Genomic DNA, 14,842 nt, shown 5'->3' with positions numbered 1-14,842 from the left:
CAAAGTCAATCATTTTACAAATAATTAGTGGGAAGCCGAGATACAATCTGGGCCCCCACTCCTCTGGGTGTAACAAAGCTTATCCTGGTAAAAATATGAGCAGCAGCACGAGCCTCAATATCCTGAGTCCTAGAGAACTTCTGAACCCGCTTCAACAACGCAACATCATCCTTATCCAGTTCCCCTTAAGAGGAGAAAGACAACGGAATAAAGCCATAACCAATTTCTCGGCAACGTGCTTCGTACTTGACCCGCTCCCGAATAGCCGCATCAGTCACAACCCGGCTCGGGACAACAAGAATCAATTAGTTTCTTTAAGATAAACTATCTTGAGGTAAATATTTATAAAATAATATTTTCTTTATTGTTATTCACAACATAAAATTTTGGGGCATAACATGAGTTGTACAATGTTTTACTAATTAGATGTTCTTAAATAGAGATGATGTGTAATTTTTCTTTATATGAACTTTACGAACATTTTTATTGCGTGTTACTTGTATTTGTTATGATTAGTTGTAAACATTCAATTCTAAGTTTTTATATAATCTCGCATGCATCGCGTACATATAAGATTAATAGCCAATACATCAATACTACAGTACATCGATGTGAACCAATTGAGGTTGGCATGAACGATTAAGGGCATCTTGCTCCTTAACCAAGGTCTCGGGTTCGAGCCTTGGGAATGGAAAAAATCTCAACTGGGAAGGATACTGCCCGTACCCATGCAAACTCCCGCGAAAGATTAGTCCACTCGCCGAAGATGGTCGGAACTCCTCGTAGTAAAACAAAATAAAAAAATAAAATAAAAATAAACAGTACATCGATGTGACCAGAACCGGCCTAAACAAGAATTTGCGAAAACCCTCGATGTAGCCGTACACACGTACTCTTTCAGAAGCATGAAATGACCAAATGTATTTACAATGGCAAAAGCCAAACGGAAAATTGCTCATTTGCCATCTGCCATTTTGCCCCCTTTCATAATTTTAAAAACACCCAAACTTCACACCACCACAACATTACCCAGAAATTCTCTCAAAAAATTGCTACTCTTTCAACTTCATCTTCAACCAACGTGCTGCTATTCAGTCAACTCTTCCCCAACTCAATCCAGTACGCATTTCCTTTTCTCTCTCCTCAATTTCTTCTAATAATAGTCTGTTGCGTTTCGGCAATTCCATCTTTTCTTGAGTTCAAGATTATATTTTAATCGATTTTATTTTTTGTGTTTGTAGAATTTGCAATCATTCCTAGCGCTGAAAGGACTAAAGATTGCAAATTGGTGTATGGCAAATGCATACAATCAAAGAGGAGGAAGAGTTGCAGTAACTAATTCAGACGAGGTTGTCGGATGTGTTCCACTTCCTTATTTCCTTGTTCGTACGGATTTTCTCCTTTCTATCTCTTTGCTTCAGGTACTTCCCTATTTGTCCATTTTTTCTGGGTTTTATCTTATTTTTTCTGGGTATAATGTTAAATATCTTTTGGGTTGAATGTTTAACTTATTTATCTTGGTTTTTGTTAATTTACTTTTTGGTTGAATGTTAATTCTTGGGTTTAATTTTCAAAATTTACGGGTTAATTTCAAATTTTAGGGATATATTTCAAATTTATTGGTTTATTATCAAATTAATGTATGGTGGTTTGATGTTTTTGTTGGGTTTAGTTCATGGCTAATGAAGGTCTGGTGCCATCTCCTGACGAGACACTCAAAAGAAGATCCATCGTTCTGAGGCTGGAGAAGGTATTTCTTTTCTTTTCATAGATTAAAAATAAATAAATTATTTTGCGCCTTTTTATTTGATTTAACGAGTGGAATTTAGTTTATAAGATTGCCCATTTTGATAAATTCATGTTTTGGGTGTGTTTATTAAGAATTATTCTTTATATGCTTTTCTTGGTTGTTGTTGATGCAAATGTCGTATAAGATTTTGGGGTGAAATTTGTGGAAATGCATAACTTTTAATTAAGGAAATAAGACCTGATTGTATATTTGTGACCACGTAATTAAAGTTGCATAATTTGACCCGTTTACCATGACAAATCTACCTAGGCCGAAGTTTCATTGGATGCTTGGAGGTGTATGGTTAATGATAACATTATAGACTTCTTGATCATAAACCTGTTCTTTCATGTCGGGATAACAGTATAGATCTCTTGATCATAAACCTGTTCTTTCATGCGTAATTGCGTAGAGTGTAGACGGAGGTTAAGTTGAGATTTTTTTATGTCGGGATAGTATGGGAAATTGAGAATGCCATGAAGGTATTTATTGTGTAATTGTTTACTTAGATATTACTATTATAACAAAAAATGGCATTGCTTCAAATTTCAAACTCTGTTTATTAGAACTTTAGAAGCAATGAACTCCCTTTATCGGTTGAAGAAAGTAGTAATATTGGCATTCACGCTAGACATAAATCAAATTTGAGCTTTTCTTATTCTTCCATTCCTCCGGGCTGGGAGGAAGAGATTATTCAGAAGTTCGTATTGATAAATTTGAAATCCCGAGCTAACAAATTTGTCGAAAAGTCATTGTATCGTGCTATTTGAGCTGTAATGATATTAAAGTTTTGCATATGATCCAAGTCAAACTTATTGGTTTGCAATATGAAGCTTTTATAAGTAGTACTCCTTAGTTTCAGAGTGTATTTTGGGTCTGGAGATTCCATACCTGTGGTTCCATTTTCCTATAATATCACCTGCTACTCCACCAAAGTGAGATTTTGAACTCAGGAGTTTCCACTTGGATGTATTGCACTATTGCACTATTGCACAATGCTAGCTGTTGGAGTTATATCTTGGCTAGCATTCATGGCCTTCTTGAGCTACTAGTATGTTGTTCGAGGGCATCAGTCAGTTAAACTGTTGACAGAGGCACTAACTCCTTTCATCGTGCGGCTAATTATCTGAACTACTGCTACTGTTTTTGTGTTGTATGCATCTGATTCAAACTGCTTTTGTGTCCTTGGACTTACTTTTAATTGGCTCATCGGTGATTATTACTGTGCTGTAGATTGTACAGGATTGGATCACAAAAGTTGCTTGGCAGAGGAAGCGTCCTGAAAATGGGATTAGCAATGCATCAGCTGGAGTAATAATTTATGGATCTTATGGCCTCGGGGTAAGTATTCTGCTTCTCTCTTGTACTATGTGCATGGCCTTATGTTTATTGTAGATCTTACACACACGAACTCACCTTTTTTTAAGGAATGTGTTTAAGATTTTGGGCTTGTTTAAACTTTTTTTTTTGATATATTGTGATCAGATTGCATTGTTTAATGCTTGGAGTCTTGGACTTTTCTCTACTAAATTTAGGCCCTGTTTTGCAATAACTTCTTAATTAGCTTTTAGAATTTTGACCCACTCAAACTCTTAACGGGTAAAACATAGTGTTTCCCTCAAAAAAAAAAAACAACTGTAAAACGCAGTGTTCGATGGAGTTGTGAAATGGGGTAGCTTTTAGAGGTAAAATTAGTGTTCTGGAGAAACTAAAAAAACTAAAAACCTCCTCCGTTCCTTGTCTACTTTAACACATGGGTTGGGCACACAGATAAAGAAAAGGGAAAAAAGGTTGGGGTTGGACCATTTGACCTACATGAATATGTACAAGGAAGAGAGAGAAACATTGGAGTAAGAGCAAGAAAGTCATCTCAGGTGTCAAAATGGTCCAAAATCAGAAACTCTTTCAATTGATATGAAATTCCGAAAGAGTATATGTTGCAATAGAAAAGGATTGGAGGGAGTAATGAGTAAAAGTAGATTTTTTTATTAGGGTTTTTTTCTTTCTTTCTAATCCAACAATTTGTTATCACACTAAAGTTTTGATAGCTACCTATAATAGCCTGCAACTACTAAAGGTCTACAACAGTTAATAGGGCCTTTTAGTCAGTTTTAAACACCTTGACCTCTACATACAAGCTAAGTATAACTTTAATGCCTCCACATATTCAGGAGTATAAATTTAATGGTCCCGTACGCTAAGTGAAATGTGAACTTGATTTTAGTACATGGTGTGATTTTCAACAGAATTGGAAATTGCATTTTCTTTGGTTGTGAGATCCGTTTGCCTATGCTGCTTTCTATCCTCCCCTGCCCCTGTGTGTGTGTGTTGGGCGTAGGGGGGGGGGGGGGGGGTTTGAAATTTCCTATTCTTGACTGTTGTGAAATCATGTTTCCTGGACTTGTAATAGTGTCGGACATGACTATGTGTTGAGGACTGGCCATTTTATTAAATGTGCATGTTTTTGGTCCACAATAAAGTGTTGAATGTCCATATCCATGTTGGAGTGTCAAGGGTACTTGAGGTCTAATAAGGAGTCGAGAGGGTAGGCAGGGTACTTACAAAACTATTTTTAAACAATATGTGCCAGCTAATGAAATTATATGTAATTGAAATCTCTATGAAAGTTGAAGAAAATCCTAGATATCATTTTAAGATTGAATCAGCTGATAATGAAGCTCATATTAATATATATTTAGAACCGATGCTCTATAATTGTTTGATTTTGAGGGAGTAAGTGAATAAAGTTGACGAAGCATTAGATTACGTATAAGCAAACAGTCTAACACTTTTCTTGGAGGTATTTGTGTTTCCGGTGATTGCTTATGTTCCAGATTCCTGATATTTTGTTGTAATTTTATTTCTATTATTTATCCAGGTTCATAATTCTGAATCAGACATCGACGCTCTATGTTTCGGCCCTTTCTTTGCTACTATGGAAGTAAGTTTTTTTTCCCTTCTATTATATGGAATTGATGCGTGGCTATGTGTTAAATGTTTTCTCATAATAGTTTTTGGCATTGCAGGAGGATTTCTTTATTGGTTTACACAATGTTCTTAAAAGCACATCCGGAGTGTCTAAAATCCATTGTGTCAAGGATGCTAAGGTGCCTTTAATGAGGTTTATATTTGAAGGGATAGCTGTTGATATGCCATATGCTCGACTTCCTGAAGTGAGTGAAGGCTCTCTGTTTGAAGATGGAAAACTAGTCTGATCAGTTCATAGCTTAATGAGTATTAATATTCATTCTGTTTGTTTCTGTTTCATAGTTGAGTTTGTTTTCGTTAACATTGTGTTTATATCCTGATGAATTAATTGAAATTTTAAATGCAGAATGTGGATATGCTGAGCCCAATGTTACCAACCAGTATTGATGAAACTACTTTGAAAATCTTATCTGGTGTACGTGTTAACAAACGCATCCTTCAACTTGTTCCACACCTGGAGGTAGTATGTTGTCTGAGTCCCTGCTATTTTTCTTGACAAATGTGTGCAGCCTTCTGCTTTTAGAGCCATTTTTAGTCCAAAAGTCCCTCCAGAAATTACTTTCCTCCTACATCCTTTTAAAAATGAAGATTTTGCAGTTTAACCAAAGTTGTCAGATATGCTGTGTGGGCCCTGGCCACAGGATGAATGTGGTGAAAACATGAAGTATGCTTTTGCTAAAGATATACTTTGTATCTTTCTTTCTTTTTCTATTAGAGGGGTTTGTTTCCCTGTAAGGTTAACATTGTTTTGTGTTTTTAGTTAGTGTCTCATAGGAAAGGATGCTTTATGGCTAATATTGTACTATATATTATGATTTCTTCTTGAATTAGTCTGTTTTGGCACTGTCAATTATTGCTTTTGAAATCTGAAGTTTAGGCTCTTTTGCTGGCATTTGTTTGGTTGATGTCAATATTAACCCCTTTCTGATGGAAGTAGAGCTACTCTTCCTGTATTTCATGTCCTTAATCAGTTATCATGCAACTTCTTGATTTCTGTCCGCATTGAAGTTGAATTAGCAAGTCGGTGATGTTTTCAGGTGGGCTGTGTTGAGTATTGCACTAACAATCACTTTAAATGATGAAGTGGAACCCTGGTTCAATAAGTGGGTTGAACTTGGCTGGTCTTTTGTGATAAGGGACTCAATGGATAATTGAGCGAGATACATATGCTTTACCACTTACTACTAGTACTCGATTTATTTGGCCTTCCCTAGTTTTCATTTCCTATCATTTAGGACATATTATGTCTTTTTACTTCTCCGCTTTGTTGAAATCTCGTTACCAAACTCCATTTGGCTGAGTCTTGCTTTAATCATCATCTCCGTCATGAAATTCCCTAAACTTCTTTCCCACGCTTTCAATTTAAGATTTATGAGAACTGTATGTATTGATTAGGCTGTGCCTTGGGCAAGTGGGAGAAGGAATGACTTTAAAGGATTTATGCTTTAGGGGCTTTGCCTTTGCTTGAAGTTGTAGGGTAACCTTAAATTGCTCCTCAACTTCTTTTGAAATGATGCCCAAGGAGAGTGGAAAGGTAAAAGGCGTTTTGATAGCAACCCCGTTTGAAGTTAGAGACTTTATCAATTGTGCACGTTTACTTAAAATGCAACCAAATTTATGAAAGGAAGATAAAGAGGTAAACGTACAAATGTGTTGTTCATGGTGATTCTCTTAGAATTAATAGCTAGCCAACTTGATGATAGATAGAAGTTTTCATTTTATTTTGCAACACTATGTGGAATATCCTTTCTAAATTGCGTGGAGACTAAACCCACCACCTTCCAATAATGAGTTTGCATTGTAGTATGTGTTCCTCATATTTGTGGTTCATATGTTGCAGAATTTTCAGTCATTGCTGCGGTGCGTCAAGTTTTGGGCCAAACAACGTGGTGTTTATGGTCATGTAAGTAATTTTTGTTAGAACTTTGTCAGTTCAAGATGGATACTTTGTCTTTGCATATATGTGTTCCATGGCTGATTTTAAGCTTTAGAAAGCATAAATGTGGTGCATGTACTCGCTTTATTACATTTGATATGTGACTTCCGGATCTCTTAAAATCACACAACAATCTGTTCTGCTTATGAAGAATATCCCGTATAGGGAGTGACTGTTAAAATCAAAGTTGGAATGGTTTCAAGGAAACTAATAAGAATGGAGTTCCTTTACTATATAACCTCATTCTTTTCTCATCTGGAATTGTCGTAACTTGGTACCATCAGTTGTACTCAATGTGAAGCAGAAACGAGAGACAACTTACACTCTTTCTGGTTATAAGCAAACAATTTTGATTTCGATAAAGTATAATATGTTCACTTAATCAATGCTATGATCCTACAGTACCAGTAATAGAAGGCCTTATGTTTTTTCTTTTGTTTTAACCATATCTCTATGCAAACTGCAGAACTTTAGAACTTTTATTATTAAGTTAGGTATATCATTGTTTCTTTGCTAACACTTGATAATCATCGCTTACGTTTATGCCATCAGTCGGATAGCCCACCCAAATTTCTTTAACTGTTTCACTATTTTTCCTTTTCATTTAATGCACAATAGCGCATTTCAGTAATTTCCTTCCATTTTTCTGCTGTTTAAAGCTACATATCTCATACATATTCAATATTTACATTCCTGTCACAAAGTTTTATTCCCATCTAGTCACATCTTTTGGGATAATAATATCCGCATTACCAGAATTTTGACAACTCTTTTTTTTCCGCAGCTGTTTGGATTCCTCGGAGGGATACATTTGGCTATATTATCAGCTTTCATTTGCCAGACGAGTCCAGATTTTTGCTTAAGTGCCCTTGTGCTTAAGTTCTTTAATACATTTGCCAACTGGCCCTGGCCTATACCTGTTGTTTTGCAAGGTAATACCATTCAAGTTGTGCGAGATGTGATCGAGAAAGGTTGGATGCCTATTAGAATGCCTTGTAGCCCTTCCGAATGCTGCCAGTCTAACGTCACGCGGAGCACATTCACCCGAATCATGAATGAATTTCTCCGAGGGCATAAACTCACCATGGTTAGCATGCTTGATTTTTTTTACTTTTTATTTGTTATAAAAAATGACTATTTTATAATTTATGAAGTAGTTACATTTGTGCAACCAGGCTGACCATTTTATAAGACTTTTTATTTTTGGACTATCTTTGTCTATGAAGGGAGGAAAAGATAAAATACACTTTGACAAACAAAAATGGTTCATCTTTATTGGAGTGAAACATACACTGTTTACTGACCTATGTTTAGTTGTATTTTACAGCTTTCCCTGACTAATATGCTTAACATTTTGTATTTTTAAAATTACAGGGGATCCTGCAGCCTGACTTTGAGTGGGTGAATCTATTTGAACCTTACAGTAACATGTATCGGCAGTTATATTCCCGATTTCTGAAAATTGACCTTTTAGCTTGTGCGAAAGATAATTTGGGAGATTGGATTGGACGGGTGAAATCACGTTTTCCCTCTCTCATTTTGAAGGTAAGTGATGATATTTGATCCTCTTCAGGTTTTTGAGTCATGGGCATATAATAATTAGCTCTACACTCTATAGTGATAAGTTGTTGCTGTCTCATGTTTCCCCCCACCTTTTATGCTTGATTTTGGTGGATTTTTGTTTTGAGTTGTATTGTTTTTCTTCCTAGAAAAAAGCAGGCAAATGTATTACTCAAGTCGTATTGTTTTCCTTCCTCTTTTCAGTTTTGTTGACTAATGGGCTAAACACTTGTTTGCGTGCTACAATTGTGTCATTGGCATTCTTCTTTAGCCATTTTTCAATTGTTTTCTTTATTCTCGAATCCCTTTACGTTTCCTGTGGTCAGAGGGTTTTCTCATATATATTTGGGTTTGGTTGCAGTTGGAGGAGATGAACGTTCTGTGTGACCCAAACCCCACAGAATATGTTGATCAACATTCTGGAAATGTAGATTCAAAGAAAAGTGTAGTATTTTACTGGGGGCTTGGTACTGATCGACCTATGGATATAAATGTAACTTCACTTGAGAAGGATTTCAGGAGCAATCTGAGCAGCGGCTACCGAGGAATGCCTGGGAAGATGAAACTGAGTATCGTGCCTGCTTCAGAGCTGCCCAACATTGTACAGTTGCCCAAAACTAAGAGAATGGAAGCTTGCTGGAGAGTTCCTGAGCATGATCAGTATAGAATGCCCAACTCTTTCACTGGTTAAGTGGCCAGTGAAGGTGAAGTTCATGCTCACTTACTGATATAGGTTCTGAATGAAATTTAGAGAAGCAAAAACAAAATAGATACATTATTTTTTGGTAATCATAAGCATTCTCATCTGTGTAATGTGTATGGTGGTTAAACAATAGACATACGTACATAAACAGAAACAGGGTATGAATTCGCTCTGGGATGTATAGATTTACGTACAGATAGGTATAACGTACACACATATAGTACATTGAACATCTGCTGAGATCAGCCTCAGGGGATACTTCTCCTCTCCTCCCAAGCCATACTCTTAGGATAAAGAATGCATCAAAAATTTAGAAAGCAAAAAGTAGAAAATATTGAGAGCTTTCTACTATTTTAGAAAAGATTGGAAGAAATAAAAGTATGTGTCAATTTAGGTCACTAAGATTTAAGATGTCATTAAGTTAATTACCTGGGGCAGCAAAGCCAATTAGCCAACAGTTCCCCTGATACCAATTGAACTAGTTTGATAATTTGGATGTAAGGGTTGATGAAAATCCAAAATCTGATACATGCGCGACCATGTCGTGATCAAGCAATTAATTCATGATGAAGATAATTGAGTGCATCAATTGCTTAGATTTCCACAGTCTATCAAGATTCAAGAATGCCTCGCACTCGGATCCCTTTAAAGTTTAAACACAGACCCAAATGTAGCAGAACCAAGTAGACGAAAACCCATTAGTTGCTTTTAGTAGCATGGCAATATATATGGCATAGGACTTTAAAAAATGGCTTAATTGTTCACTAGGGCCATTGTTGGAGTTGATTTCCTTTTCTTGCTATGACCTTTCATGTACGGAGTACAACACACTATGTGCATCTTGGTAGATGTAGCTAGACCTGGTTATCAGGCGGGGCGGGTCAGGGTCGGTGCGGGTCAAAAGAGGGTCGGGTATTGAAAGGGTCATTTTTAGAGGGTCGATAATAGGCGGGTCGCGGGTCAATAGCGGGTCATTAGTGGGCGGGTCAATAAACGAGCAATGAAAAATGAAAAACAAAAGAGCCATGTGCAAGTACAAGTAAATACGAAGCTATGCACGTAATTTTTTGTATCATTACTATTTTTATTTTCAAAATAATTGTAGTATAAGTTTGACCATATAATGACCCTGTCCAATAAAGGCCATGTCCAATAAGAGCCCTGCCCAATAAAAGCCCTATTAACTTGACCCTAATCCTATATCCATTGGATTACCCTATCCAATAACCAGGTCTAGATGTAGCCCTCCACAAAGCCTACTGTTTCCAACAAGAGATACATTCATTTGATTGCATTTGCGAACACTCCCTTAATTAATATATCAACTCAAGGCTTTGAAGCTTTCCCAAACCCCATAAGGAATGCTTCCAGTGAGTCTGATTCTAGTGAGGCTGCCAATGCCTGTAGCAACTTGGGGAGATTAGACTTGAGAGGAAACTATTGGATTCGATACATACTTGCAAACCATCACAAAATTTAGTCGATAATGTTAAGATTGCCAACTGTGGAGTACGGAGTATGAATTATCTACACTTATCAAAACTTATTTTATTTATAAACTAGGTTAGGTCCCGTGCAATGCACGGTTATTACTAAAATACTAAATAAAAGACTTGTGATATTAGGAAAACGTGAAAGTAAAAAGAATATATGCAAAACAAAAGTATGAATTCATAGTGTATAAAATAAATATCCAATTAAGCTAAATATGCATATTAGTACAATACGGAGTATAAAGTTACGGATTATATAGTTGTATACTTATCACTTATTATTATTTTAGTTATAAATTATTATATAGTTGTATACTGCCCTCTTTTTAGTTATAAATTATTATTAAATAGCTGTTATTCGAACTTATAAGAAATAATTTAAATTCAACAAAAAGGTTCACTAAAAATAAATTTTAACCAATAAAAGTAATTTAAGTTCAGCAAAAACCACTACAACAAGCAGGATCAAGGAGGGCGAAAATTTTCGCTCAGTTTGATCAAAATATCGCCCTCGTAACCTTTAAGAGAAGAGAACAAGGTCGTACTTAGTTAAACGTTGGCACTCCTGCATCACAGTTTTTACCAAAATTTTACGAAGTACTCCATATTATAGAGGTTGTTTTTTGTATTTATATACTCCGTAATTATTCCCTCAAAAAAAATAAATAAAAATATACTCTGTAATTATATATGTCTGTTTTGACTTATAGATTAGCATATGTTTCTTCCAAATCAGCAATACTAATGTCTTACTCTCTCCATATTTAATTAAAAGATATATTTTTTTATTTAATCGGTCATATTTAATTAAAAAATACATATTTCTTTTTTTGGCTGACATGATCTCCATTTTCAATTACGGAGTATATTAACATTTTTCTCCTTATTGTGGTCCCCCACACTTACTCACTATCATCTTTTTATTATAACAAAATAATTCACCCATTATTTCATTTTTATCTTATTTTTGTAAATTTAACCCACTCTCCTACAACAATACGTCGGTCAAAGTATATCTTTAATTAATATGAAAGAAGTATTATTCATGTAAGTTACAAATTTACATGATTAACTCTGTTAAAAATTTCCAAACAAACATTTTTTAATTGCTTATCGTATTGGTCAATCACTATTAAAAGCCTTTTGCGTGAAACTAAAATACTCAGAATTAAAGCAAGTATCTCAATCATTTTTTGCTACTTTACTTATTCATCGAAAACCTCCTCTATATAAGTATATAGTTCTCAATCAAATTACTCGTATTATTGTGTAAAGATGAATTCTTTATCACTAAAAGTCACGTTCACCTTATGTATTCTAGCTCACCGCACTCGTTGGGCCTTTTTTAGGCGCAATACCAATTGTAGTCTTAAAATTACTCTTGTCTTTTCTGGCCGTATTTATTTAAGAGATACACTTGCCATTTTTAGTAATTTATCAACCCCACCATCTAATATACCCTATCACCCACCATCCTATTAAACAAATATTTTCTTAAACTCACCCCACCCTCCACCCACCAAAATGACATAGTCCCCACATATTTAATTATTAAAATATCTATCAAACCCCACTTGCTTTATTATTTTACTAGTCTTATATGCACGCGATGCGTGCAGGATTATAAAAAAATAAAAAAATGTGTTGTTCCGGCTAATCACCACAAATAATAGGCAAGCAAAATTATTGTTTCAAAGTTGATCTAATGAGAATTTAGACATCATTTCTACTTTAAAAAAAAAAAATCTAAATTTTCAAACAATATAATACTCATTCCCGTACACTTTGAAAAAGCTTAATTGTAATACCGAAATAAATAAATTAATTAAAACATACATAGAATAAAATAGTGTGTTTCATTTTTTGTTCTCACATTGTACTTGCCTAACACTCCTCCGCCCAATCAATTTGCATCACATAACTACCATTAATTATAAGAATGTCCTAGATTAAAATCTTCAATTAGTGGAGGTAGCCCACGAAAAAGTTTTGAAGTTTGAGAATACTTTTTCCATGACTCGACCTATTATGTCCATTAAGCTGCATAAACGTTAATCATAGTCATAGTAGATTGAACTCTAATGAAATAACAATTTTATTTTAGTAGCTAAGCAGTCTAAAATGTATTGTGTAAGGTAAATATTATTACTTTTCAAATTATCACTTTTACCATATAGGATAAGTCAGAAATTATAATTAATCTATTATCAGATAAAACTTATCCTTCAAAAAATCAAATATTAATCTATGATAAAGTTATCATGTGTTCAAGAATAAAGAACTTTTCTAGATAAGTTTATTTTTTTTCTCAAAAAAAAAAAAGAATAAAGAACTTTTCTTTTAAAGAATTATATACTCCGTACTCCACTTACTCCAAATTGGTGGTGGTGGTGTTCTCACCAAATTACTCCAACCAAACTTTTCTTAATAAAAACAATAAACCCTACTCCAAACATATCTCTTTCTCTCGCCTCTTTTCATCAAAACATCATATCAGGAAATTATCAATTCATCTAATCTCTTCCTCTCGCCTGTTTTTATCAGAAAATCATCAATTTGTCTGATCTTTCTTCGTCGCTCTCTCTTCTTTGGTGACAACACCAGCAGCATCAACATTAATAAAGAAGGAGATCTGCCCAATTGCCCAAAGACGCCGACAATATTCCTCACCAACCGCTTCTCATTTTTCTTATTTAGGCTAACTATTATTGGGGTTTCCGGTATCGCTCCGCCGCAATGGTGGTGGTGATGTCTAATTTGATTTATCTGTTAAATTTGAGAATTGTATTTCATCACGATCTTCTTTTGATTTGTAATGCTGGAAATTTATAAAGAAATAGTTGTTTCCGGGAAGAAAATGAGAGAGAATGCCGGCGTGATTTACAACATTAATTGAGTGATTAATGTGTTATTTACTTTGTAATTTTCCTTCTTGTAGCTGTATTCATTAATTGTTGTTGACTTATTTGCTACGGAGTATAAATTTTGACAATTCTATACGTTAGAATTTCGTGATTGAGGATTAGTATTAAACAGTCAGTTTTATAAATTAATTCAATTTGATTAAAAAAATCAGTTAGCTATATGGATTAATTTTTGTTGACTTCTTTGCAATAAATTTTCCCAATTGATTGATTATGTACGTTAAAATTTTGTGATTGATGATTAACAGTAAGTAGTTTTCTAAATTAATTTAATTTGGCTAAAAAAATCAGTTATTAATCTGTATCTTGGACACAAAAATTTGGGTTGTGGGTAACTGGTTATTGGTTAACGGGGGAGGGTATAATTGAGTTTTGGCAAGTGAACACGAAAAGTTAATTTACTACAATACCCTCAGGAGCTGGCTTATAGAATAGAGATTTCATTCAATTATTCTTCTTAATACCCGTGCCCGGCCAAGTGTATCTCTTAAAAAAAATACGGAGGGAGTAATTTTTTGGGGTTAAAATTTGAAATCTTTAACCATAAAGTTTTATTAGCCTATAAGAAATAATGTAGTTAGGGGAAGTCTTGTTAGATTCATTTCATTATAAATTTTCGAAATATCAACTTTTTATAATTTTTAGGAAAATTTGCCAAATACAACCTCATAAAGTTATCTATTTGTCAATTACAACCTTAAATTTTTATTCGGTTTTTTCATGAAATACCCCTGAGGTTTGCAATAATGCACCAAATACCCCTGCGCGTTTCAAAATTCATTGAATACCCCTATTTTTTCCGTATTGTTCACCAAATACCCCTATTATGACTTTCCGTTAGTCCTCCGTTAAGTCATGTTTATAATTCACCAAATACACCTATTTATAAACTTTTTGCATAGTATACACCTATTTACAAAGTTTTTTGCACCAAATACCCAAACAGCTTATACCATTAATAATTGAATTTGAAGAACAATACATCTGAAAATTGAAGAACAAAACCCATAATATTGAAGAAGAGAATATTAAATTTTGAGAGTTTAATTCCTAAAATCGAAAATCTAAACTACAAATTCGAATTCCAGTGTCTATAATCTCTCTCTAATCTACCTAAATTCTGTTGTTTTTCGCCCCTTGCTACTGCCGCTGCTATTCTATGCTCACGAAGAACTCAGCTCCAAAATCTAAAATAGGAAAACCAACGAAAATCAAAATCTGAAAAACACAAACAAATGTTGCTCCAAAATCTCCTCTAATTTCATATGCTCCCTCGAACCAAAGAGAAGAACATAAATGCTGAAGAACGAATTCGAGAACGAAAATCTGCAAAAAAAAAAAAAAAAACGAAAATCTAGTTCTATATTCTCTCTTAATTGTTGCGCTACCCTCTATGCTCTCTACACTATCAATTTTTGTTCTCCGTCCTTCGAATCCAACCCCCGAATT

General features: G+C 34.6%; 1 protein-coding gene across 1 annotated transcript; it reads left to right on the top strand.

Annotated features, from left to right (window-relative positions):
- The first annotated feature begins 931 nt into the window (after nt 1–931).
- On the top strand, nt 932–9,208 carry LOC110797443 (nuclear poly(A) polymerase 3). The gene is made up of 11 exons (XM_022002558.2): nt 932–1,119; nt 1,242–1,421; nt 1,673–1,750; nt 3,023–3,130; nt 4,668–4,730; nt 4,816–4,962; nt 5,124–5,237; nt 6,618–6,680; nt 7,498–7,800; nt 8,088–8,258; nt 8,635–9,208. Exons 2-11 carry the CDS (start codon nt 1,293–1,295, stop codon nt 8,962–8,964), a joined length of 1,506 nt encoding a protein of 501 aa, XP_021858250.2. The 5' UTR covers nt 932–1,119; nt 1,242–1,292; the 3' UTR covers nt 8,965–9,208.
- The last annotated feature ends 5,634 nt before the right edge of the window (nt 9,209–14,842 follow it).

This window comes from Spinacia oleracea, chromosome 3, assembly GCF_020520425.1.
Source record: "Spinacia oleracea cultivar Varoflay chromosome 3, BTI_SOV_V1, whole genome shotgun sequence".
In the NCBI taxonomy this organism is placed as follows: Eukaryota; Viridiplantae; Streptophyta; class Magnoliopsida; order Caryophyllales; family Amaranthaceae; genus Spinacia; species Spinacia oleracea.
This window is presented reverse-complemented; position numbering and strand designations above follow the sequence as displayed.